Raw genomic sequence first — 23,919 nt, 5'->3', positions numbered from 1 at the left:
TCGCTTCGGCCAGTTTTCTCCCTTGGGAGGAGGCATGGACAATGCAGCTGAATTTTGCGGGCTTGAACCGCAATCAGTACGCGGGTCTTCAGGAATTCGCGAAACCGGCCGATGAGTCACGATGCTCTAACCGTTGGAGTGGGTGAGACATTATACTCCTACCTGCCCGATGCCGAGATCGATCGATGGGACTCATCACCGTCCTGATCCTCAGGCTTCAGACCTGCATAATGTTGTGCATACGAAAGCTTCCTATGCTCTGTCTGGAGTAATTCTGAAGACATACTCGCTGTCGCCGGACCCTCAGGGGTGTCGTCTTCAACCGACGGGGAGCTCAGAAGCCAGATCAACTGCCTTCTGACCTGGGAGAAGAAGAAATGAGATGAAAGATCGAGCCGAAATCTGGCCTTCAGCCCCCGCTCGATCGGCACTCCCCATTACCGTGACCACCGCTCTTCCGTATTCCCGAATTATGCCGCAATCCTCACTGCTCGAAATCGGATGTTGTCGCAGGTTCCGCGCAGCGAAATGTCTGCGGTATCGGCAGTACCGGAGACCCTGACTCCCAGTCTCCCACCGTGACATTTCGGCCGACACGTTTATTGACGGATCAATCCGGCCGAATCTATCACCGCAGATCTCGATACGATCTTCGCTCTCAATCTCCGTCCTGAGCCCTATGGGTACTGAGCCATCCATGGCTGGTAAAACTATCAAGGGAGTAAAATTTCCGCGCGTTTCCCTGCGAATTTCCGCTTACGCACTCACCGATCTCTTGTCCTCAAATCTCTTCTGACCGCGGCTGAGGTCTCGAGGCCGCTACTGAAGCGACCGTCTGCCGCGCTCGAGACTTCCGAAAAAAAGGTTCCTGGCTCGTCTAGCTCGGAAACGCAACTTGAGCTCTGACTCATTCCGGCTCTCTCTGATCGAGAGCTGACATTGTTGGCGCCGAAGATCGATAAACTGAGTGTGTAGGCGAGCATGTACAACGAAAGGCGGAGCAGAGCCTCCGCAGGTAGTTTTTGCCCTTCTCTATCTTGATGATCTGTTTTGGACACGGAAAATGGACTCTACGTAGGTGGAGGCTGCTTCATAGTCTCAAACGCTTAGTGCCACGAATCAGAAAAGATCGACATGACATATGCATGGACTTCAGTGCTGGACTTCATCCGGAGTCGAAGGCCAGATATTCTCCTCGGAACACCTCACCTGCGAGAATCATACCGCCTTTCGAGGATATCTCAGAATTGACTGTGCGAAAATAGGACTTAGCGCCGAAGTGCCTTGAGAAACGAGGTCGGGAATGAACTCTTTCTTTGAGAGTTAATCACGATTCTGAAATATGTCTCTGAGATCGTTCTGATCAGGAAGACGGCGAAGCGCAAAATCTCGGAAAATATCCGGTCGAGGTCCGATTATGCAGAGTCCATAATGGACCGGCTCCCGCTTCACCGTTCCAGGGAAAATAAAGCACAGACACCGATTTTTCCCCGTATCTACTCGTTTGCTATGATCACGGACTTGGGGGGACATCGAGAGACGGCATCGGACCCCCAGGTCAAGAGAATCGTCATCGGGCCCCAGCATACTCATGAATACAGTATGAGGGAAAATCCAAGAGAGACTGATTCGGGAAGAAAGGTCCCCGCATTAGTCCGAGTGGAATGTATGATACTCCGAGAGAGAATAAAAAAATCTGACATGAGATCGATGAATCATAGCGAAAGAAATCGGAACCATCGCGCGAAAAACACGGACCTCGATCGCGGCCGAGATAACCGAGAGTAGCTCCGAGCTCGATTCATGGGCATCCCTGGAATTATCAGAAGCCTCTGCGCTTCGACCCGCCGCCGTTGCTAGCTAGTAGAAGTCAATAGACGAGAGAACTTGAGACAAGTACGTCTTATCATCGAGAAATTGTAACGCACACCTCCCCAACGAACATCCTTTCCAGCGACCGCGGCGGCCACGGATTGGACTTTCGCAGATGATGATTCGATGAACACGCTCCAAGGCAACAGCCACAGCGTTCCGTTGCCGGAGATGGTTTGGGGAACCTTCTCGCTCAGCAACCTCCTTCCCCGACTCCTATTCAACAACGTTGCGGTCCTCACACCTCCAACGTCCACGGCATACGTACTTAAACACGACGGACTCAATACACTTCCATGGTCGGACTGTGGACAGCATCAGCATCGGTCGCATCCGTTTGAGCCTCAGCAAGCGCACTTTTCAAGATCTCGTCTCTCGTTGTGTGGTGACGCCAGTGGTGAGGTCGATTGTGCGGAGACAGAGCAACTCAGAGAAACGTGCAAGACTCTACTCTGTGAGCCGGGGATGGCGTCGTCGCGTAACTACTCGAATTGGGCCCTCCACAACAGTGGCATGGAGGCGTCACTGAAATCCGGATACATGGCCGAAGATAGTTGTGAAACTACAACTACTTCGCTAGCCCAACACATCAGGCAGCGTTCGACGTCGGCGCGCCAGTTCCTGAGTTCGTATAACTCTTCGATCGAGTATACGACTTACCTGAACTGGCATACGCTCAGCAGCGATCTCAGCGAGAAAATTCGCCAAGGCTCCCTCCGGGTTAATCGCAATAACGCGGTCGAGTATGCGACCATCGACGAGGAAAGAGCTCACGGGGACAAAGTTCCTCTTCTTCGACGAGTGCAATCAACGAATGTTCAAGGTGAGTTTCGGTAATCATCGTTTGTTTCCGGCGCTGATGCGAGCTGCCAAGGGAAAATGTATCTCCTGACGCGTCGCCTCAATCGATGTATGCGGGTATTTTTCTTCCAATGCCCTTCATGCCCGACTTAGTCTGCCCACCGGGATCTCAGAGCTCCTTCGCTACAATTCTCGGAAACCAATCACTGATTCCACGCGTCGTCGCTTTTCCCGCGCACATGGATGTGAACGATCGATCGCTAGTTGCGGGACTACGCTTACTGAACGAGAAGTCGATGTCAAAGGGGGATAAAACCTGATCAATGAGACCTCGGACGACTTTGGAGCGATTTCACTCGCAATCCTCGGCCGAATCCCCCATGAAATCGGGAGAATCTCGAACTGCAGATGCTTTAAGGGTCCGGGAGCTTAGTGTAGTGAATTATTCGGAGGCTTTCCGGGCGAGCACTAGAATTTTTCAAAATAAGTATCGTTGACCGCTTTGGCTCGGAACTTAATTTCCGACGTGATCAGCGCTTTTGTTCAGGGACGGATTCGGGCAGTCTTACGAGTCTCAGTCGTGCTCCTCTCGGCTGTACCGAGAGTCCGATCGGAGCGACTCGAGAATATTCAACTGAATTTTCTATTTTGGTCGAGCACGGACTTCGCAGTAAAGTTGATCATTCTATTGAGGCTCACTGTGAAAAGTTAGTTTTCGCGTCGCTCCCGGCGATCGTGAACGTAAGAAAAATCAGACACAGTTAGTCCCGAGCTTGTTCGATGCCTCAGAGCGGAATTTGGTTGACTCGGCTCGCTGTCCGGCGCCACCAATGCCGAAGGAATCATGTATGTAGATCATCTTGGCGACAACACCTTTGGAAATTTCGGCCCGTACAAGTCTCGGTTCTGCGGGAGACCCGTTAACGTGCGGCATTCTACGGCGGGCACGAATGCGACCTTGCCCTCTAATCACTGAAGATGAGTCATACGAATACACATTCCGATCGTTCTCGAATACTCGTGTTTGAAATCCGGAAAGCGGGCTCGCATGAGGCCTGCCTTCCCGTCTCGGCTCTAGACAGCTATTGAGAGATATCCGAGCTCAGGAAACCAATTTCTTCTTTCAGGGATCTCATGGGGAGTCGCAGCATTCCTTTTGGTCAACACAGCGCTCGGAGCTGGTGTTCTCAACTATCCGTCCGCGTACGACAAAGCCGGCGGCGTATTGACGGCGACCATCATTCAGATCGTGAGTTTGCGTAAACTTGAGAATCGTATCACTGGTCGTGTTCTACGCACACCACAGATTGTCGGTAGATAGCGATACTTACACAATACTTGTTGTTTGGCTAAGAAATTAGGCTGGATCGGACGCGTCCCACGGAATCATCGTGTCCCTTATTATTCCGAAGGGGGACGTCTTATCGTCTGGGACCCGTCCCGGTCTAAAGCCGAATTCCCGATTGAGGAAGTCGAATACTCGTACTGACGACTGAATTTTTCCCACAGATAATGATGTTTTCGCTCAGTGTGACAATGATGGTACTCGCCTATTGCTCGGACGTGAAAGGCGATTGTACATATCATGACGTCCTGATGACAACCGTCGGCCGGAAGGCTCAACAGTTGGCCGCAGCTTCTATACTTGTGACCTGTTATGGCGTTTCCATAACATTCCTCATCATCATAGGAGACCAATATGACAGACGTGAGTACTATGGCCGCCCCCCGAGTGACTTCTCCGATTCGATGCACACTCCTCGGTCGAAGCGATTGCTCGCTATACAAACCCAATTATTTGCTTACGATTCGTATATTCCTCGTGCGCATGGTCTGACAAGGCATTCATTGAATTTCAGTTTTCTTGTCGTTGTTCGGTGATGACTTCTGCCAGAATGTTTTTCTGTCGAGAGAGTTCACAATCGCCGTAACCTCAACTCTGTTCATCCTCCCGATCTGCTATTTCCAGAGGCTCGACTTCTTGAAATACGCCAGGTGAGTGGAGTCTATCCCTTCTTATACTCGAGTACCATTTCGACGCTCGTGGGAAAATATTCCGAGCTCGTTTGTTTCAATCAGAAATCCCCTTTTCCAGCTCTCTCGGGATCTTCGCTATGCTTTACCCCGTCTTCCTGACCATCTATGTTTACTACACCCAGGATGTCCAGCCTGTTTTCCGAGAGATCTCTCCTGAGTAAGCGGATCGAGCGTCTTCAGAGCTCATGCATTATCGGTTGTGAAAGTCCCAGATTGCTCAATGCTCCGAAGATCGTATCCCTGAAATCATTCATCGGAATTCCTCTTTGCAGTTCGCCGCAATCCTTCATGGAGTTCATCTCTATTGTGCCCGTGATCTGCTTCGCTTACCAGACACACGAGGTCTTGCTGCCGATCTATGCCAACATGCGAGAGCGTAACATCAACTCGCTCGTGAAGACCACCAGTTGCTGCATGCTCATGCTTTTTGTCATCTACTCCGCCATGGGAACTTACGGATACCTGACTTTCGGTTCTGGTGTCAAGCCCGATATCATGCAGATGTTCGACGGACAGCGTCCTGAGGTCTTGATTGGTACGTTTCTAAGAAACTTTTGCGTAGGGCGAATGTCACCCGATTCGAGGCTTATCTCGTTTTACGCTTCGTTGCATATGTTGCGGTGTGAGCCGGAACTGTCCACGAAACGAAACAGCTCTACTTGACTGGGGAGAAAAGACTTCTTCGCTCAGTCACCCGACTCGGCGCTGATGGTCTCGCAACGGTACACCCATGGAGTCGGAAAATTTATGTGGGAAAATGTTCTCCGCAGGAATCGCTGCTCTCATCATCAAGATGATCACTTCGTACCCCCTGATTGTGATTTGCGGACGCGGAGCTTTCGACGGACTCTACGCGGAAATCTTCAAGATCCCCACCGAGGAATTCATCGCCAACGAGAAACGTCGACGAATCATCATCACCACCTTGTGGTTCGTGACGACCACAACGCTAGCTGTCACGCTTTCGAATATTGGCGTCGTCATCGAGCTTTTGGGCTGCTTGGCCTGCGTCAATGTTTTTGTGTTTCCCGGTAAGTTCTCCATCAGGCTATAATGAAAGTACACATCTGCAATTGTGCTTCCAGTCGACGGCCAGCCTCGCGAAACTTCGAGAGGAGAATTTTCTTCTTGTCGGCCCGAGAAACGCGTCGCCTTTCTGACGGCAGAGCCGGTCACGTGCTGAGTGAAAGCAACTCTGGTTGTTGGGATGTCGGCTCTTCAATCTCTATGCCGCCATTTGATGCTGGCCGACTTGGTTCCATGAGGCGGACGGAGGTCACTGCGGAGAAAGAACAGCTCCTATCTTTAGCACTACCGGGTTCACCAGTTCGTCGTTCGAGAATATTCAGGATTCCTTGAATCTCATTCGATAATCATCATTTCAGGACTCTGTCTCGTCGGAATGTACTGCAAGCGCAGACATTTCGGTCTTAACTACCCCAACATGATGCTCGCCGGCGGAATAATTCTCATTGTGATGGGAACGGGTCTATTCCCGCTCGTCCTCTACGAGTCGATCCGGAATTGGACCTCGGGTTCTGGACATCACCTGCTGTGCACACACTGATCGCCCGAGCTTTTAAAGTTTTGTATATTCAATCGACGGCGTGCGATCTGTACATTTCTTCATCGCTTTCAAATAAATATGTTGCATAAACCATGTCGAACGAAAGTTGCCATCCGGACTCATTCATCCAGCAATCAGCTCGAGGGACCGATAATAATCTTCGCGGGAGGCTGCGGCAAAATCTCCCCCCGGCTAATCGGAGCCACGGTCTGCGAGAAATTCACCAGGAGGTTACGACTGGAATTTATTTCATTCCTCTATCGCTTCGAAATGGAGCCGAGTCAATGCTCAGTCGCGGCCGATATTGTGGGTCTCTTTCGGTTGATCGATTCTGACGAGTTTCTCAGCGACGTTGAAGAAACACTCGTACTCCACCTCCTCGGGAGTTGTATCGTAGTGATAGTGGCCACCGACACCGTGAGTGCTGAAACAATGCGTATGGTCGATTCTCAAGTCCCATCCGGGATCGCAAGATGACATTACGGATAGACAGATTAAGGGAGCAGGGAACTCGAAATATCGAAGCCACTGGTCGACGTCGTCGTCGCTCTTCAGAGGCACCGTGGAGAAATCCGGCTGCAATGAATTTTTCCCGCTTGAATTTGTATCCGGAGCTCACCCTAAAGATATCTCGGAATTTCGTGGGATGATTGTGACTTCGACTTCGATGACGTCGAATATAAGCTCTTAGATTTTCCTGTGCAGCAGAGCGACACCTACTCACCATAATATGAAGTTTTGCTTTCCCCTTCTTGATGAGAAAAACGCCACCCAAACCGACAGGTTTCTCGGGTCCGAAGGCTTCCAATAAGACCTTTCGGATCGCTGCCGTCAGATTATCCTTGCCGATCCGACGTTTCAAGCTGAGGTGGAGAACGCTCCCGGGTTGGCCCTCCGAGAGGAATAAATTGCTCATGAGACCGAAATCTGAAGAGTCCTGCGGCACCTTCTCCATAAGATGCCCTCCTGATTCAGTGATCTTAGCGTAATGAGTCTCGTTGCGTCGACTCGTCCCGCATCTAATGTTCGGCATCAGCTGCAAGTTCGAGAGATGTAGAGAGTGACGCGTCCAATTTCTGATTCGACGACACCTCGCATGGTGAACGAAAATGCACTCGACCCATGACAAGACAACTAGTTTCTGACCTCGGAGTTCGAACCGACGACATGGAAAGGTCCCGCAGCTGCGCCCACGAAGAAGCCGTCAGGAACTCCGGCGAGATTCGCGATCTGCACGATATCAGGAATATGTTATATAAGAAGCATATCAATGAGCGCGAAAATGAAGTACAAGAGAAGGAAAATTTGTTGAGAAGACATGGAAACTTTTCATTATCAGGGACGCAGCAATGGAAGCTATGAGGAATTCGAAAGTACCTCCTGGAAGTTATACTTCTTCGCCGGATTGTACAGCGGCACAAGGTATGGAACACCTGTGAATAATGTTTCGCCCCGTGAATGCTCCGCTCATCATTGCCTGGAACTCTCCTCTTGATGCAGTCTTGAGGATCAACGAACACTGCAACACTCAAGATTTACAATCGGGAGGAAAACTCGACCTCCTACGTCGCAAATTCTCGGCGAGCCGCCTAATCCCTCAGCTGCCAGATGGAAAGGTTCTTTGGTCAAGTCGGGACAACTGACAACGGCTGCAGAAATCTCGGCGAAATCGTTCGCCAATCCTTTCTGGAGAACTGTGGGGCGAAACGGGTACATGAGAAATAATTCTGAACCCGTCGATGACAATCGTCTCGAGAAGGCTGGCCCACGGTCCTGGCCGCTCGACTGACCATCAGCAACCTCATGGAGGTCAGGGACATGATAGCTGTGCATCTTGACGTCCATGGTTCCAGCGGTGACAAGCGCAGAAGCGGTTTCGGGAATCGAGATGGCTCTCCGGGTCGAGCGCTGTAAGAATTGTTCCGACGCTTGAATATTGATGTCGACGTCGGAACATCTTCCCCACCATTGACATCGACGTGGCTCTGCGCGCGGCGCGGCCGGTGGCAGAGCGGAAACTTGCATGCTCGTATTCGGCCACGTCGCGAGAAACAAGGAGGATCGGCATGGAGAGAGATGCGGATCATTTGCGGTTCCCAGAAGGGGTCCGCAATTTGAGGGATCCGAAAACCACGCGCGAACAGAAATCGTCGGGGGTCCATTTTAGGATGTAATTTCGACCGCTCTCCCGAGCTTGAATACGATGGCCCACCCATAGATCCTGGGTTGGCGACGAGGGCTCTGAGTACGCGCTCGCTCATTAGTCTTACCAAAGAATGTCCTCCGTTTGTTGCTCTATCCGCGAACTCCGACAAGATTTGTTGTCGAACGACGGCGTCGATTGCGGTACCGTGCGAGCAGACGCTACAAATCCACCGATTCGGCGCTCTTTCGCCACAAACGGAACCGCTATCTGCGAGTGGGAGCGTCATTCTCGCGCGACGCGACGCGGCAACACGGCGGCCGAGCATCGAGCCATACCCCTGTAGCGCTGCCTTAGAGCGACCCCCTGATATCGATCTCATTCGCTGCGCTCATTATTATTCATCCATTCCGCACCAACCCGAGTTCGCACCGTTTTTCTCTGCATGGTTCATGATTCGCTCCATCCATGGGGGCTGTGACTGTCCGTGAATGCAAGACGGACCACTTGCGACCGGGTTATGTTCTTCCGACCGCTCCCGCAAGTACATTCCGAATGGTATTCTGCCGTTCCTCTCGACTTCTACGTCCCATGAATATTTCCGAGTACACCCGCAGAGATCACCGATATTGAGAGGGAGACGAAGAAACAGCCTCTCGGAGTTTGCATGAGATTTCTCAAGATCCTTGGTCTTCCCTCCAGAGCGATCTCGATCAAAATCTATGGGAAATCAGCGATTGAGGAATCGGGAGTTCTCCACGTTCGATCGGGGGATAGAGGCCGACTTCTGGTGTTTATCGAAGTGCTCCGATGTACATACACATTATTAGGGCTGGGAAGTTGGCGCGATCGCGTCAAAAGCCGTGAATTTTCACGATATTTTCAATTTTCAGGCGATCCTCCATAGGAAGTCAATGGGGGGTGAAAATTGCCGTGAATTTCCGGGAGAAATGCCGTGAATCATTCGGTTGGACCCCCCGTTTATCCGATTTTCCAATTAGGTATACGATTATTCAAGAATGTCGGTCTTTATTTCGGATAGTTCTTCTGCGCATGCTCAGGCTCCTCGACGGTACCACAGTCATTGTCTTTCAGGTTGGAGACCTCTATCCACAGGCGACTTCGCTATCTATTTACAATGATCTCGACACCCGAAATTCTGGTGAATCTAAATTACAATTTACAGTGACACAGTTTCTCATACGGTTGGCCTCTCGCGCACTCGGAATGATCGCTATACCTATCCACGCGATCGAAGTCTGACAGGATCCTCCACTCGAACTCCGATGGATCCATCAGTTCCCCTGTCACCTCGAAGCGTGCGTACGGCTCCATCTCCACGGAAATTTTGAAAAAGTCCGTCCAGTCGGCGCCTTCGGACAGTCTAATGAAATCCACGATTTTATCCAGTCTGAAATCACTGCAGTTGGTCGCTTCGGTCTCTCTCAAACGTAAATTGATTTTCTCCACGAGGAGCTCTCCCATAGACTGCGCGGGGCGAGTGCTCGCGTTCATGGCATGATAATTGTAACAGGCGCAAAACTCGATGTCGATACCAGCCTCTTTGCAGGTACGCTCGTTCGGGATTATAGTGCTAAAAATACTGAAACCGTTCGCAGTGCGAATCAATCTGTCTTCGTCCCAGACATCGGCCAATTCCAGAAGCGACGCATGCATATCGATTGCCGTCAATAATCGTCTAGAGTTGATATCCATTATTTTCTTTGCGTTTGGATAGGCCGTGTGAAATCGATCCGGCATGAGGATGAAGGCAAACGGCAACATGTCCTCAAGACGTCCTTGTGGAGTGTAACGGAAACTGTCGAAGCGCATTCCGTGATCCGAGATGAAGAATACCGCCGTATTGTCCAAGATCCCGTCATCGGTCATCTTCGTGAAGAAATCCAAGAGATATTCATCGACGAGTTGACCTCCATTGATGTTGTCGTGAGCAACCTCGCTGAGCCATCCGTAGGTGAAGAGAGGTCTCTCGCTGCCCGAGATTTTGAACAGCTGGTGAGTGTAATCCAGATAGAGTTTTGCGGCAACGTCCGGTCCCACGCAGTTCCCTTGTTTCAACGAAGATTTGTCGATTGCTTGCATGAGTGGGCGAGGCCAGTAAGTCGTGGGCTCCTATCGAGGAGGAACGTTTTTCAATATCTCCGTCGAGGATCGACTCGGGATTGGGGGAGCCTTGCTCAATCATCTGATCTAGACTATCAACTGTCCTATATTCTGAGGATTTTTATGAGCTGATTATGTCCTAGACTGTGATCGGCTCATCATTTTATGGATTCTCAGTGGCTCAAGTCGAACCGGCAACTTACGCGTAAGAAGCCGCTCAGTGGCGGATACAGGAACAGTCCGTAGATCCATTGCTCTTCATAGAACATCGTACGGTAGCCTCGAGAGCCGAGATCGTCCCAAAGGAATCTCGTCAAATTGTCGAAATGCGCATTCGAAGCGCGAAGATTCAGCCCGATCGGATACGGGTTCTTGAAAGGTATGCCGGTGATCAGAGGTATTTGGTTGGGCGATGAGTTAACACCGATCTTATTGTAGCCGAATAGCTCAACAAGATTCTTTTTCCCCTTCAAATAGGCGATTGTTTTCGGGAGCTGGCGGTGAGCGTTAAGCCGCGACACGGAATCAAGGCCTAGAATGAGCACGTGGAGCGGCTTCTGGCCCAAATTGTTCTCTCGGATTGTTCTATCCACGGGCTTCACCTTCGGCATGAAAAGTGGCTGTTCGTAAGACTTGTTCGACACTCCGCACTGGATCCAGAGATATTCCTCTGGCGGGCAATCGTCAACCCTCAGCGGTTTCGGGTCTCCGAACTTGTGGTAATAATCGATCTTGATATGACTCAGATCCCTCTGGGTTTCCATGTAGGTACAATTGTCGAGCTCAAAGCGATCGGAGTAGAATTTTTTGTATTGGGTATCGTCGACCCCGATGCACGAAAACCCGCCAGTCTGATTGAGTTTCGGATAGAAGATGAACGGCTCCACGTCTTTTGAGCATTTTCTTGGAGGTTTGCTATAATATTTCTTCAAGACATTGGGTTCTTTGAAGTCGTAATTCGGTATGTGGCATTTCGCAGTGTACAGGATGAATTTCTCTTGGATCTCGGTTAGATTGAGTTCGTCTTGAGCTTTCACTTCTCGTTTGGTCGTTGACCGGCTCAGGGGAACGCTCGTGATTCCTTCGAGAAGCGAAATGCGGGGAGGAGATTCCGGAAGACTCCTGTTCACCGCATTCCCGACCCCGACCAAGCATATTTCTCGATCGGTGAACCGGATCCAGTAAAGACAAGAGATGCACACGAGAGTGAGGATCAATATCAGAGTGTATCGTATATCGCAAGCTCCCGCAAGTCGTGTCTTCGAAGTTCTGAAACAGTAACGAAAAATCAGCCTCCAGCCTGCTACCTCTGGAAAAGGAGAATCGCGGCTCCCCAATGCGAGCGAGATAGGACGCTGCCGATATAGCGAGCGGGGAAACAAGACATTCTCACGAAGCATCTCCCACATGGTAGTTTTTGAACTCACTCATGATCTGCACGCATGAGACGATATTGCGTCATTGTACCTCCTTTCCCTAGCTGGTATCTGGAATGGAGGGTGCCATTTAGAATGTCGAGTTCCGCAAGATTCGATTGATCTTCCCCGAGCTATATCGACAAAAGGCTCCGACCACTTTGGTTGGAGGATTTCGCATGCCTAAGAGACTTCCCCACAGGGCTCGAGTTCCGGGCAGTTTTCGTTCTCCCACCTGTTTTGCGACGGAAAGAGTCCGAAAACGGCCATTTCTTAATGCTTTGAAGGACCGTAAGGTCCTCTCTAGAGTTTTCCTTCAGACCGGAAAACATTCGAAATCCGGCATAATGAGAGAGAGTTTCACTCGAGGGTGTTTCTTTTCGAACGTCGCTATCACAAGCGTTCCGAAACTTGTCCCCGTCGGATCGGATCTTTCAGCCATGTGACGGGACTGTTTGGAGCCTGTCTCCGGGAGATTAGAAATGGAACTTCGCATATTCGGGAAAGGATCGGCAGGAAACGTCTGGAGATACCGGGTCAAACGGACCCGACAGAATCTGACACTTCTCCGAAGCCTTCATAAGCATGCTTCCGCGGGCGGATTTTCATTGCGATGAGCCGCAGAAGAGGAGTCGATCTCAGCCGAATCAGACTTCGAAATTCAGCAGAAGAGACGGACAAATAAGTGATGACTGACCTTCTTAGTCTCTGACTGACGAACTTCATCTCCCGGCGGTCTAGAGAACATTGATCCGTCGGGAACCTTTTCCAATCCGATCACATGGGGTTGGTATCCGCCTTGCTCGTCGCACCGCGGACTGTATCCTCGCTCCTTCTGGCCTCTGAAGCACATGAAAATCGCGGATCAGATTAGTTCTTCCCGCCTTCCTTGGTGCTTCATGCTCGTCATCGAATAGCGCGTCTGTTCGAGACGATTCCACTGATTTCAGAGCTGGCTTCTCTAGTATCCGCTTCCTACTTCGGAAAAGAGCTCTCAGCAGTCTTCCGTGAAGTCGCAGTTGTGTCCTGGACTTGGCTGCTTTCGTCATCCGGTATTCCAAATTTTGTCTCGAGCTCGGAGGACCCTCAGTACACAGCGCAGACGTTTGCGAAGTTGGAGTTGGTGGGTATGATACGGACACTCAACGTCTCTCCGAGAAAGCAGTGGAGCAACAGAGAACGTCTCTCGAGAAAACGCCTCGGACCAGATCTACAATCAAATCCGCCACGCCTCGCATGCGGATTGAGACTCCATCTACCACATTCCGTTCCGCGAGCGAGTGGCGACATATCCGGAACACAACTCAGATTTTCGGAACGACTGCTCACCGCGTAGATCAATCGCTCAAGGCGCCTTAGAACAATCCAACTCGGTCACTACCGCCGTCGAATCACAAACGGCGTCGTTCGGCTCTCTGCTCCCATGAGCTATCAATGTCAGCATCAAAGCGAGCACCGAAGAGACGGCAGCGGTAGCGAAGCTGCCAGGACGTATACAAAGTTTTGCCCACGAATTGACGCTAACCATCCCGAAGTTCCGTCCCCAGTCTGATTCGGGAGCATAAGTCACCACACTCATCCCAACCGGCACCGTATTTCACGCGCTGGCATCCCTGTCGCGGCACAGAACGGAGAAGAATTAGTTCGTCTTCATCCTGGGTTCGAACGCTTCGTCAGGATATGTTTGATACTCCGTCGAATTAGATTGGTATTCCGCTCGCCGACTCCTTGAATGCCTCCCGGGTAAGCCCTAGATTCCACAGTGGACGGGGAGAGCGTTTAGCGAGGATTTAGAAACGCGCGCAGCGAGTTTTTCTTTCGAATTCCGTGTCCGGTTCCAGCATTCCGTGGCAGGCTGGCGCTCGGAATTCGCGCAATTTGGTCGCATTCGACTCTCCTCGAGCGAGGGGTTCGACGGCTATCCGTCCGCCTCAAGTTTACGAAGCATGAGAGAAGGCTAGAATCAAGCTTGAGACAGTCGCAGAAAATATGTTCGAAGTCTCGAACCGTTCCGACGAGTCGCGAAAATTTCGCGTGACGCGATCGATCAGATATCTGTCTTCTTTTGTCCTGTCCCTGCATGACCTTCAGACATTTCAGAAAACGCGGAAGTGCATCGTGGAACGATCGAGTCTCCACGCTTTTTTGTCGGAGAAAACGAGATTCCGCGGGGATTCTAGACGAGAACGTGACGGATAATTAATGATTCACCCGGAAGCCAATTCTGCGGCACGGACGGCCGCTCGGAGTCGAAATCCTAGAGCTCCTTATGACTGCTAGTCATCCCAGACCGTATCTGAATGCTGCGAAAGCCTTGCGAATCCGACCGTAGAGTCGTGCGACCATCTGCGCCCGATGGCGACTCCTTCGTGCGGCCTCCACACCTTCTTAAGATCGCTCCTGCGACAGGGATTACCAGAAGCGGCGAGCCGCGCGCATCGCAAGTTTGGGATTCGAGAGCCGGAGAGTCGGGCCAAGCTCAAGGAAGAATACAGTTTTGCGTGAGGGTTCTCGAATAGACCGTGTATTGACCATCTCATGGAAAGTGCTCGAGCTCGTATGGAAATCGTAGCGGGAAAATTCCCTCGCTCAGGGAGTTCAGGAAGATCAGGCTGCTCCGAGCTGTTCTCGGTAGGACCTCGCGAAGAGTCGACTACATCGTGAATCTTCGACTTGGCGACACAGAAGCTCGAACAATCGGATACATAATGCATGTCACTCGCCTATCCGGGAGACGACTCCATACAATGTAGGGGTGTAATTCAAGTCCTCACGATGCGTCCGAACGATTCACGTTAAGCTTCAAAACTAGCAATCGTTTTCTGACCGCGGAAACATTTCTGACCGAACATTTTCGCTGAGAAACATCCTTCCGCATGGCTAGCACGGGGATTGTTGCTTCTGGAAGGATTCACAGATAAGGGCAAATGGGAGAGATCTCACTTCGGGGAGATATCTCGCTTGCTCGATGCATAGCTATTCCAACGGCTCCCGATCGTAGTTCTTCCCTCCGAACGGACCTCGAATGCTCATCGAAGGGGTCTCGGGACGGGACGATTTCAGGAATCACGGTGTCTCGAGCTCTCCCGGAGTCCTCATAGGCACGGATGTGTTGATGCCATAGGAGGGCCTCACAGCGCGAGGTTCGCGCCCCATACCCTCGGAGGACCCGAAAGCGGGAGGTCAGATCTACGTGATCAAGAATGCCACAAAAAAATTACCACTGCCTCATGCGCTCAAAAATGGAGGAATCGCACGTGGAGCATCTCATGCGTCAAGTGAGGCATCGGCAGTAGACCTCGACAACTTGGGTCTTTGCTCCGAAGTCGCCTCAGGGTGATTACAATCCCTGTTGACGCGCTTGGGATGGTATGTCTCTGAATGCGCAGCATAGATATCCGCGAGCCGGACGACCTCCGTTCAACAATAGGAAGTACTGTCAGGAATATAGACAGCAACGTCTATGCCTAAACATAAGATCGTGAACACCTCTGGAACAGAGTTGCTCTAGCTGCGCTCGTCCGTCGAAAGAGTTACCGACTGTTTAGATCGTCAGTTTCAAGTCTCCGTCGCTCGGAAGTAGCTCCCAAATATATCAAACGATGCTTCGAAATCGTAGGTTGGGGGGACTTGTGACGGCTCCGGTGATGTGCTGAGCGACGCTAGCCTCGTAGGATGTGGGACTCGCGGGGACATTCTAGGTATCATCAGGAAGTCGGAAATACCGCTGCCCGAATTCCACCCATGATCGGAAATAACGTTACAGAAGGTACTCGAGTCGCTCGGTGAGACTGCATTCATGGACGAGGCTGTGCCCGAAGCGAACAGAGGGTTCCAGACGAGACTTCGCCTCACCTTGGAACATTTTTGATCCACTCCAAACTCCGCACTGACCATTCAGGACGAGGGGGCTTCAACTCCGTCGCGGATTTTTGCGTGGCATGCTGCTGGCCATGGAGGTCACCGGTGGAACAGCTTCCCGTTTTGAATGGACATTGCCCGAGCTTTGTGGCCGCACATGGTTTCTCTGCTGACGGATAGGAACACCTCCTTTCAGCGTCACGTCCGAATGCCGCGTCATCAGACGAACGGAGAATCTGCTTGGAGAATAGTATCCTTCTTGGAGAAGGCATTGGACATTTGACGGCTCTTGAATTTATGATCGGCGCGATCCTGACACATTCTCGCTTTGCCAGTTCCCGCCACGGATTCGATCAGGAGAAACGGAGATTGATTTGGCGAGAGATTCGCCAGGTCTAGAGACATTCCTCGAACTAAGGTATGGACTCCGGTGCTCTGGAACAAAGACGACTCCTCCTGCCGAAAGTGGCCGCGATTTGTGCTCCACCTCTGACCGGCCTCTTCGCTTCAAGGAACTCGTCGCTTGAGCCCTGTGTAGATCGTTCTCCCGAGTACAGTTGAGAGTCCAGTTTCTTCTGGAATTCGCCCGACACGACCGAGAGTCTTCGTTAAGAATTTGCTCCCCGTCGCTGAATGGAAATCTACTCCCTACATTCAATCAAATCCATGACAGAGAAAGAGTCACCAGTTGTTCATCCGAGCCTTGAATCATGTTCGGATCAATGATTCTTCCATAAATAAGTAATAAGTAAAAAATGATTCTTCCATAGGAACGATACTAGATGCCATTACGAGAGAATTTCTGTCTCCTCACGAATCTAGTTCAGCTCACTCTCATGAAAGCCGCTACGTTCCCCGGGCCATGGATATCATTCTCCGCGTCCCTCATTTCTTTATCTTCATAGTAATTTTCGAAGATGTGCGCGGGAAAATTTCACGAACCTTTGAGAGATCCTCCTGGTGGGATCGCTCGAAGTAGCGGTCGATCTCTAGACAAGACCTTGGAGTCGGCATTGAAATACCTAGTGTGGGACATCCGTCGAATTGTTTTGAATCCACTTCGTTGTCCTCCGCCAACGCTGCACCAGGCGCCAGGCGGTTGATGAAAATCCGAAATCGAGCACCGTCGACAGGATCCGATCGGGGGCGATTTTTTAGTAGCGCGGCACGATAAAATGATGAGAATAATTTGAGACCAATGGTCCTCATGATTCTCGGAGATTTCCCCTAGCAGTACCGAGTAATCGAGACAGCAATGGAGAATTGGCTCGATTTGGGAATTCCCAGTTCCCAACGAATACCAAGCAAGAGACAGCCTGCGCGGCATAGCAAAGATTCGCGACAGTCGATCGCTTTCTGAAAGGCGACACTTGTTCGATGGTGCATCAGATAAGTAGGTGATGGGGAAATAGAGTAGGCATGGGTTTCGTTGATCTCCAGGTGAGAGTCCGCGGTGAGACTTCCGCGGGAAGCTCTCAATCCCAATGGCAAAGTCTCTTGGAGGAGATACCTCATTCGAGTTGGGTTTTCCTTCCTCCTGCGAGAGCCTCACCAAATAGGCGATCAGCCGACGATTTCCCGTTTGGACGTTCTCAACCGGCCAGCGAGTTATTAAGGGAGATGCTTGACTGAAAGCTTGAGCCGAACGCGATCTCGACCTTGGAACACACCACATTTGAAAAGCTCCATCGAGCGTCACCGCTCCCTCCGAAGAATGAGGTCTGAGAAACTTCCACTTCCGATATGCATTCTCGATGGACTAGAATTTTCGAGCTGGGTATCATGTGTTCAGGATTTGTCCCGTTCGAGTTTCCTCAGGGTTGGAATTCAGCTGGATGATTTGGGGCTCGAAGGTCGACATGCTTCTGGTCGAGATCTTGAATCCGCCGCGAAACATCCGAACACCGGACCGGAATAGTCGAGTGATCGACTATTGAGACAGACCCTTGAGATCAAGGAGTTCTGTGACTTAAACATTTTTCCTTTGAGGCGCTGAGTGAGGTTACGATACCACTTATGAAGCAGCTCGACGATCTCGTAACTGCTCGATCATAATCGGGAGCTGAATGCCCAGCTTTGTGGGGAACTCGGCGGTACCACGAAGGAAGGGAATCAGGATTGGTAGCTCTCTGTTGGTCGGTCAGCTCTCGGAATACAATCACATCGGACGATTCTCGGGTCAATCGAAAGGGAGACGGCCTGGAAGAAGTCTACAAGGCCGCCTCCACTCCCGCCGACGGAACTGATGCTGCTCGAGCAAGGCAGAGCGCATCCGGAATCGACGACACGTACGAAAAATTCGAGAAGTTCCCGTGCATTCCAGTCACTCAACAAGCCACGGAACCGCGGAGTGCGGCTTCGTTGGGAATGAAAATACCTCGACGAACCTTAGGATCACTTGATTCCATGCTTTATTCCGGTAGCCTTGCCCGGGAACGTTATTTCGATGACCACAGCGCCAGCGTCGCATCGTCCCCGTATAATGTACGAGGAAAGAAGAAAATCTCGATGAGAACTTCGATTCCAGTTTTTCTGGCGCAATGTCCTCCGGTGGAGGATCGTGTCATCGATGGTACTGGCGCGGACGTGCATCTGATATCTCGGTCCGATCGAATGCACTCGATCTCAGGCTTCTAGATTGATGTTGCTCCCGAATTTGCCATAGAGTGTCGTTTTCAACTCGGTCATACGAGCTTTCAACTGTGCGATTTGGTCCTTGTATTCAGAGATTTGTCTCTCTAACTCTTCTTTGTCTGCGTCGAGACGACCCTGAAATAATAGATTGGTATTCTGAGAACGCTCCGAGACTTCTTATTCAAAGTCCGCTCTCAAGCGAAATCGGATTCTGTCACGTCAGAATTGATACAGGTCATCTTGGTATCGTTCATAGCACAGGGAACACACCTGGATCTCGTCAGACGGCAAATCGATGAAGACGTCTCCCATTTTGTATGGTATTTGGTCCTCGTCTTCGCCTGCAAGGGGGGATTCGTTCGGTAGAACCAAGCTCCTCTCCGTCATTGCTCGAGGTACATCAGCCCGCTAATGCTACTACTCCGAAGGATTATTCGAACAGGATTATTCGAACAGGTTCCAATGTTGTGATAGTAAATCAGAAGATGGCTGTAGATTCGCGGACGATCCATGGTTGATCGTCCTGAGTCCTGAGGCGACTTGCGGAAATGCCGAGCATTCTGCGGGACGCAGTTCGGTGTCTGAAGATAGACCTATCGGACACTATGCAGTCATGCCCAAGCCTTCGCTGGGTCGGAAACTTACCGAGCATCAACTCGTCGGCAGCATCCTGGAGCTTCTGAACTTCTTCGTTCTTGGCCTTTATGGCAGCTTCGAGCTCTTGGAGATTCTGATTATGTCTCGCGAACTGGTTGATTTGCAATTGATCTTCGACGGTGATGTTCACCTCGTCCGAGCTTAATGTTTGGGTCATCGTTCTACTCAACACCGAATGAGTGATTCTTCTCCCCGGCTCAATTCAGCGCGAGTGACACACGGAACGTGATGTTGTTCGATTCAAATAAGGCTCGTGGGACACAGAGCTGGCGAATCGGGGCGGCTATGGGATTGTGATGGCATGAGCCGCGCTCTCCTCGCCCGACTCCACGCTCATGCTTGTGAGCGCCGAATGGACGACGATCCCGGCGAATCCGGATTCCCCGAATGAGAGGAGCAAAAGTCGGTGGAAATTGGAGAAGTGGAATTAGTACAGCTCGAGAGAGAAATTTCCTCCCAACATTTTCCACAAATCCGCCGTGACCGAGAGCAACGTCTCAGTATTGTGTACATTGTTTTTATCACATCGCTGGGGTACGAGAAAACCGAGAGATTGATCTGAAAATCACCTTTATGCCTTTTACGGAAACGCGCCATCGGGCCAAACGACAATCCATCATCTAATCTCAAGCAAGGACGCGTGTCTCAGAGCGGGAATTTCTTCCGAATGAAGCTACGAATGCACTTGGGAGGGAAACGCAGAATGAATTTAATATATTTGCTATGCGCAGAGAGCACAAATTGTTATTTCCCCTACTCCGCGCGTATTCCCAACGCTATCGTCTGGCAAGTCAGCCTCCTTTGACTCCCAACGGTTCAATGAGGATGCTCGGACCTCCGAGCGCCAGGAGCTCGACGAGTCTCGTCAATGACCTGTATTTCTTAAGCGGGACGTTCATTACGGTATAAGGTGTTTCAAGGTTTATCCGAGAGAAGATGACTGTTGTTGTGCTCCGGAAGATTCATTTTTCGTCCTGAAGGAGGCCGCGAAGAACCGTTTTGCATATTAGATAAGGCGCGTCGTGCAGAGAACTCGCGAACTTGCTTTGCCCGGCCCAGGAACCTCTCGCCGTCGAGGGTCAGGACCGAAGCACTCTTCTCAGTGACGATTTATTTCCTGATGATCGGTTTGCTGTTTTGACCGAAATTCCGGAAGGGCTATTCTGCTATCCTCACATATGGCGCCTCGTCGAGGCTTCTCAGTCCATCGCTCAACTTCGCTCTGACGGTACTTCGATCCGAGACTCTGCTCCCAAGTGAGCCGTAGGGCTCGGAGCCGAGAGACACATGGCCTAGTCGTATCGTCGCAGTCCGCTCGCGGTGGAAGTACTATGAAATACTCGCGGACGCGAAACGAAGCTATGTATGTATATCAGTCGATAGATGTTTCGCATTAACATTTGTATACTGTATCCCGAGACTCGGTTTCGGTTGAGAAATTTGCCTTGATTACGGTGATATGAAGATGTCTATCATAGACTTCGTGCGGGGGTGCAACTTTCGACGCCCACTCTGCGCGAGCACCATCACGAGTGCCATCAAGCACCTCCCAAAATAACCCGCATCGGCAGCACTAGTACATCGGAGATTCGTGACGTAGTATCGGGAGGGAACCTCTTGAATACTTTCATAAATTTCCTCAGAGCTCGCCCACGAGCTATCCGGATCAGCCTCCAGGTCACCGCGCAAAGCGCTCGAGCTTCAAACTCGAAGCAATCGGGACACTTCGAGGCTGTCGCGGCACTCCTTTGACAGACTGGCCCATATTGAGGAGCTCGGCGGCGATTGTTATGCTGACGACTCGACCCGTGAGCCGAAGATGTCCCCTCGGTCGTTCGTTTCTTCGATCGTTCGATCGCTCGCTCGGACGAACGAACGAGTGAGTAGTAAGAAGAGGGACCGCTGTCAAAGTTTCGTGAGCTCTCGCGAAAAACCAGAACTGGCCTCTTATCCCCATGGATGTGCTGGCTCGATAATCGCGAGAAGTCCATGCGTGCGGTATCCATTGAACAAGACATCATGGGTATCGTCCTCAGGAAGCTTCGAGCCCTCTATGAATGGCTCCGAGGCTCTAAGTCCTGCCGCGTGACCACCGGCATCACAGCGTAAAATGGCATTAAACTTTAATGATATCTCAGGAGGGGTGATGGGATGAGCTCCTGAGGGGAGCGAGGAGTGTAGAAGATTATTTTCGCTGGTGGACTTACAATGGTTCCCAGAGTCAAAAACTCCCGACTGGCATCGGCGCTCGGCATAGCGAATCTCGACTTCGGTAGTTCATGAGTCGGAATGAATCATGGACTGAAATCGTGAAACTCCGCGGGCATTCGAGAAAGTCGCCTCCGGACACCCCATCTGGCAATTTTCTGCTGATGAACCCCTGGTCCAAGAGATATCTCCGCGGAAATCGGCTGCTGATTCCAAACGGATCCGCCGGGGAAGAATCCCCTACGGATACCTGAGCTACATATGTTCTTCAGATTTTTCTATTCATCACACGAATGTGCCTCGTTTCTCCTAGACATTGGACAATCGGTCTGCCTGATCATCATCGTCGGAGATGACCACTCATCTGACCGACAGGTCATTCATGAACGAGTCTCTGCGTTGTAGCTCGACCTTGAATAGGAGGTGGACAGCGACTTTGAAAGATGGATCGAATACTTATCGTGGTCCACGGCTCTCGACGACTGGCCGCCACTCATTGCGAGGCGATTCGCCTAATGATGATGGTGAAGATCCGGGTGTTAAGGAATCGAAGAGCCCGAAACTCAGGCGAGGCAATACTCCTCGAAAGTCGAGCTTGCGCTGATCGATTATTTCTCGAGATCGCTTTCTATCATCCCATGGTTCGGACTCTTTCATTCATTGAGATTGAGATTATAGCTGCCGGACAATCCCTTAGCAGCGAGCTTGCGTGTTCAGTCAGTTTACCTCATCGCGCGGTTTGGGTCTCAATCTGAGCCTGATTCTAATCATATTCGATCGTAGGACGATCGGAGCGACTTTTGGGAGGCTCCCAAGATGGGAGAGCTGCTCGGTGTGAGCCTGGCGGGAAGAACTCTATTCTTTCGGCTATTTTGTTCTCCTTGAAGTTCTCTACCTCCGCAAAAACATCGGGCTCACCGTAGCTCTTGACCACCATCTCGACATCTGCAAGACTCCTCCGCAGGGATTACAGAGCTAGGAGACGAGTCTCAGGAGACTCTCCAATATTTAAGAACTGCTTTCGAAAGCAATCGCTCAATTTGTACGGACATGCAGGATTTCTCTGCGGTGGGAATCGACGCCAGAAACTCGAACAACATCTTAGAGAACATGGCCAGGGCAGCGGAAAGGGGATAAAGGCGTATTACCTGAGAGTCGGAAAACCATGAAGATGAGACGATCCGAGAGAGTCCGACGCCAGGAATGCGATTGCCCTCTTCCAGTCTAGTCTAGCTTGGGCCGTCAGAAGTTCCCGTTTCGGACCGAAGTCAGCTCAAAAGGCCCCAAGAATATTCTTCCCATGAGGTATGAGATATTCCGCTCAGACTCGAGAAGTCGAGGTAGGTTCAGTTTCTTCTCGCCGAAGTAAACGGCTATTCGGGTTTGCGAGGGATTGAAGGGGAAGGACGACTCGTCACTGATAGTATATGTGGAAGCACGGATTCGGAAATGCGGAGGAGCAACCGGTGATGGAGGAGAGCCGCTATCAAATCTCGCTTCTGCAGGGAGACGCTATGTGTACAGGATCCCAGGACCCGAGTTGTTCCACTTTAATAAGACTCCGTGTGTTGGGATCCGGGCCCGGTCGCAATCGAGAGAAATGGTGAGAATCTCGAAGAGGGGCTCAGCGGGAGAGTGAAAGACGTTTCGCCTGGCAAGGCTCTTCTTTCAATAAAGTCACCAACGCTTGTCGCCGGCAAGAGAATGAACAAAAAAGAGATTTTTCAAAATAGGAGGAGGAGGAGACGTCGACGACAACAAAACACTAGCGAAGAGCCACAAACTTTTCTAATACCCTCTTCACGGTGAGCTTCGGGAGGAGGGAGACGGAGAAGAAGAAGCAACCGAATCTCTCTCTGTGCTTCGTCTACTAGCTCGGTCACACTGCGGCAATATAACACTCGCAAGCCAACATCTTGATTGACTCTTCGACAGCAGCCGTTTGGCTGAGATTTTTCTCCACAGATTTTTTTTCTACTCCTTTTGTTGCTTCTCTCGTCATCCTTGATCGTTGGAACGACAAACAACAACGCTTCAATGGGTGTTCACGACTCTGCCGAAGCTGACCAATCGGGAAGGATTGATGGGAAAAGCAGACAATGCTGAGCAGTATCAAAAGATACGTAGGTTTATTGTGGTCCTCCTTGATCATGGGAACAACCATGTGGGGCATTCGTTCTTTCCAGACCAATAATATTAACATTCGACAGTCGGGTCATTGCCCTATGAGAAGTTATATTACATTCTTTACACAGAATTATATCGAAGGCACCTGCGTGATATTTGATTCTCCATTCGACGTCTCCGAAGTCTCTAGAGTTGTCGACGCTCGGATCCTCGTCCAGCCTCCACGAGACTTGATACAATATTTATATTATCTCGGTTACGGTTCACTAAAAGTTTTGCGGCTCGACTACGGGGCTCAGAAACTACTTGGGCCCCGCACAACGTACATTGTCGTCGCATAACAGGTTGCACGCTTTGTTTTTTTTTCTTCCTTTGGTTAGATTTCTTAAGCTAGAACATCCCAGTCTACCGGGGCATTGCCTCGTTTCGTTGCACCGTTTCATATATATTTATATATTTTTTGACTCTATTTC

At 50.8% G+C, this 23,919-nt stretch overlaps 4 protein-coding genes across 4 annotated transcripts; 1 reads left to right on the top strand and 3 right to left on the bottom strand.

Moving 5' to 3' along the window:
• The first annotated feature begins 1,998 nt into the window (after positions 1-1,998).
• Positions 1,999-6,382, top strand: LOC100907810 (putative sodium-coupled neutral amino acid transporter 7). Its single transcript, XM_029111855.1, has 8 exons — positions 1,999-2,695; positions 3,801-3,922; positions 4,183-4,381; positions 4,533-4,668; positions 4,769-4,867; positions 4,983-5,245; positions 5,481-5,741; positions 6,096-6,382. The coding sequence occupies exons 1-8, from the start codon at positions 1,999-2,001 to the stop codon at positions 6,275-6,277; spliced, it is 1,959 nt and encodes a 652-aa protein (XP_028967688.1). The 3' UTR covers positions 6,278-6,382.
• A 131-nt stretch (positions 6,383-6,513) lies between these two features.
• Positions 6,514-8,616, bottom strand: LOC100907672 (ester hydrolase C11orf54 homolog). The gene is made up of 7 exons (XM_003744735.2): positions 8,548-8,616; positions 8,068-8,185; positions 7,837-7,971; positions 7,655-7,710; positions 7,424-7,507; positions 7,002-7,313; positions 6,514-6,853 (listed from the first exon to the last, which is right to left on the bottom strand). The coding sequence occupies exons 2-7, from the start codon at positions 8,120-8,122 to the stop codon at positions 6,566-6,568; spliced, it is 930 nt and encodes a 309-aa protein (XP_003744783.2). The 5' UTR covers positions 8,123-8,185; positions 8,548-8,616; the 3' UTR covers positions 6,514-6,565.
• Positions 8,617-9,534: 918 nt separating this feature from the next.
• On the bottom strand, positions 9,535-12,229 carry LOC100907525 (uncharacterized). The gene is made up of 4 exons (XM_003744734.2): positions 12,195-12,229; positions 11,972-12,031; positions 10,748-11,813; positions 9,535-10,553 (listed from the first exon to the last, which is right to left on the bottom strand). Exons 1-4 carry the CDS (start codon positions 12,227-12,229, stop codon positions 9,594-9,596), a joined length of 2,121 nt encoding a protein of 706 aa, XP_003744782.1. The 3' UTR covers positions 9,535-9,593.
• Positions 12,230-18,208: 5,979 nt separating this feature from the next.
• Pfdn4 (prefoldin subunit 4) lies at positions 18,209-19,353 on the bottom strand. Its single transcript, XM_003744692.1, has 3 exons — positions 19,100-19,353; positions 18,725-18,795; positions 18,209-18,589 (listed from the first exon to the last, which is right to left on the bottom strand). Exons 1-3 carry the CDS (start codon positions 19,266-19,268, stop codon positions 18,446-18,448), a joined length of 384 nt encoding a protein of 127 aa, XP_003744740.1. The 5' UTR covers positions 19,269-19,353; the 3' UTR covers positions 18,209-18,445.
• Positions 19,354-23,919: the final 4,566 nt, after the last annotated feature.

This window comes from Galendromus occidentalis, unplaced genomic scaffold (genome assembly GCF_000255335.2).
Source record: "Galendromus occidentalis unplaced genomic scaffold, Mocc_1.1 scf7180000077474, whole genome shotgun sequence".
NCBI classification, from domain to species: domain Eukaryota; kingdom Metazoa; phylum Arthropoda; class Arachnida; order Mesostigmata; family Phytoseiidae; genus Galendromus; species Galendromus occidentalis.
The sequence above is the reverse complement of the archived record's forward strand: the minus strand, read 5'-3'. Positions and strand labels throughout refer to the sequence as shown.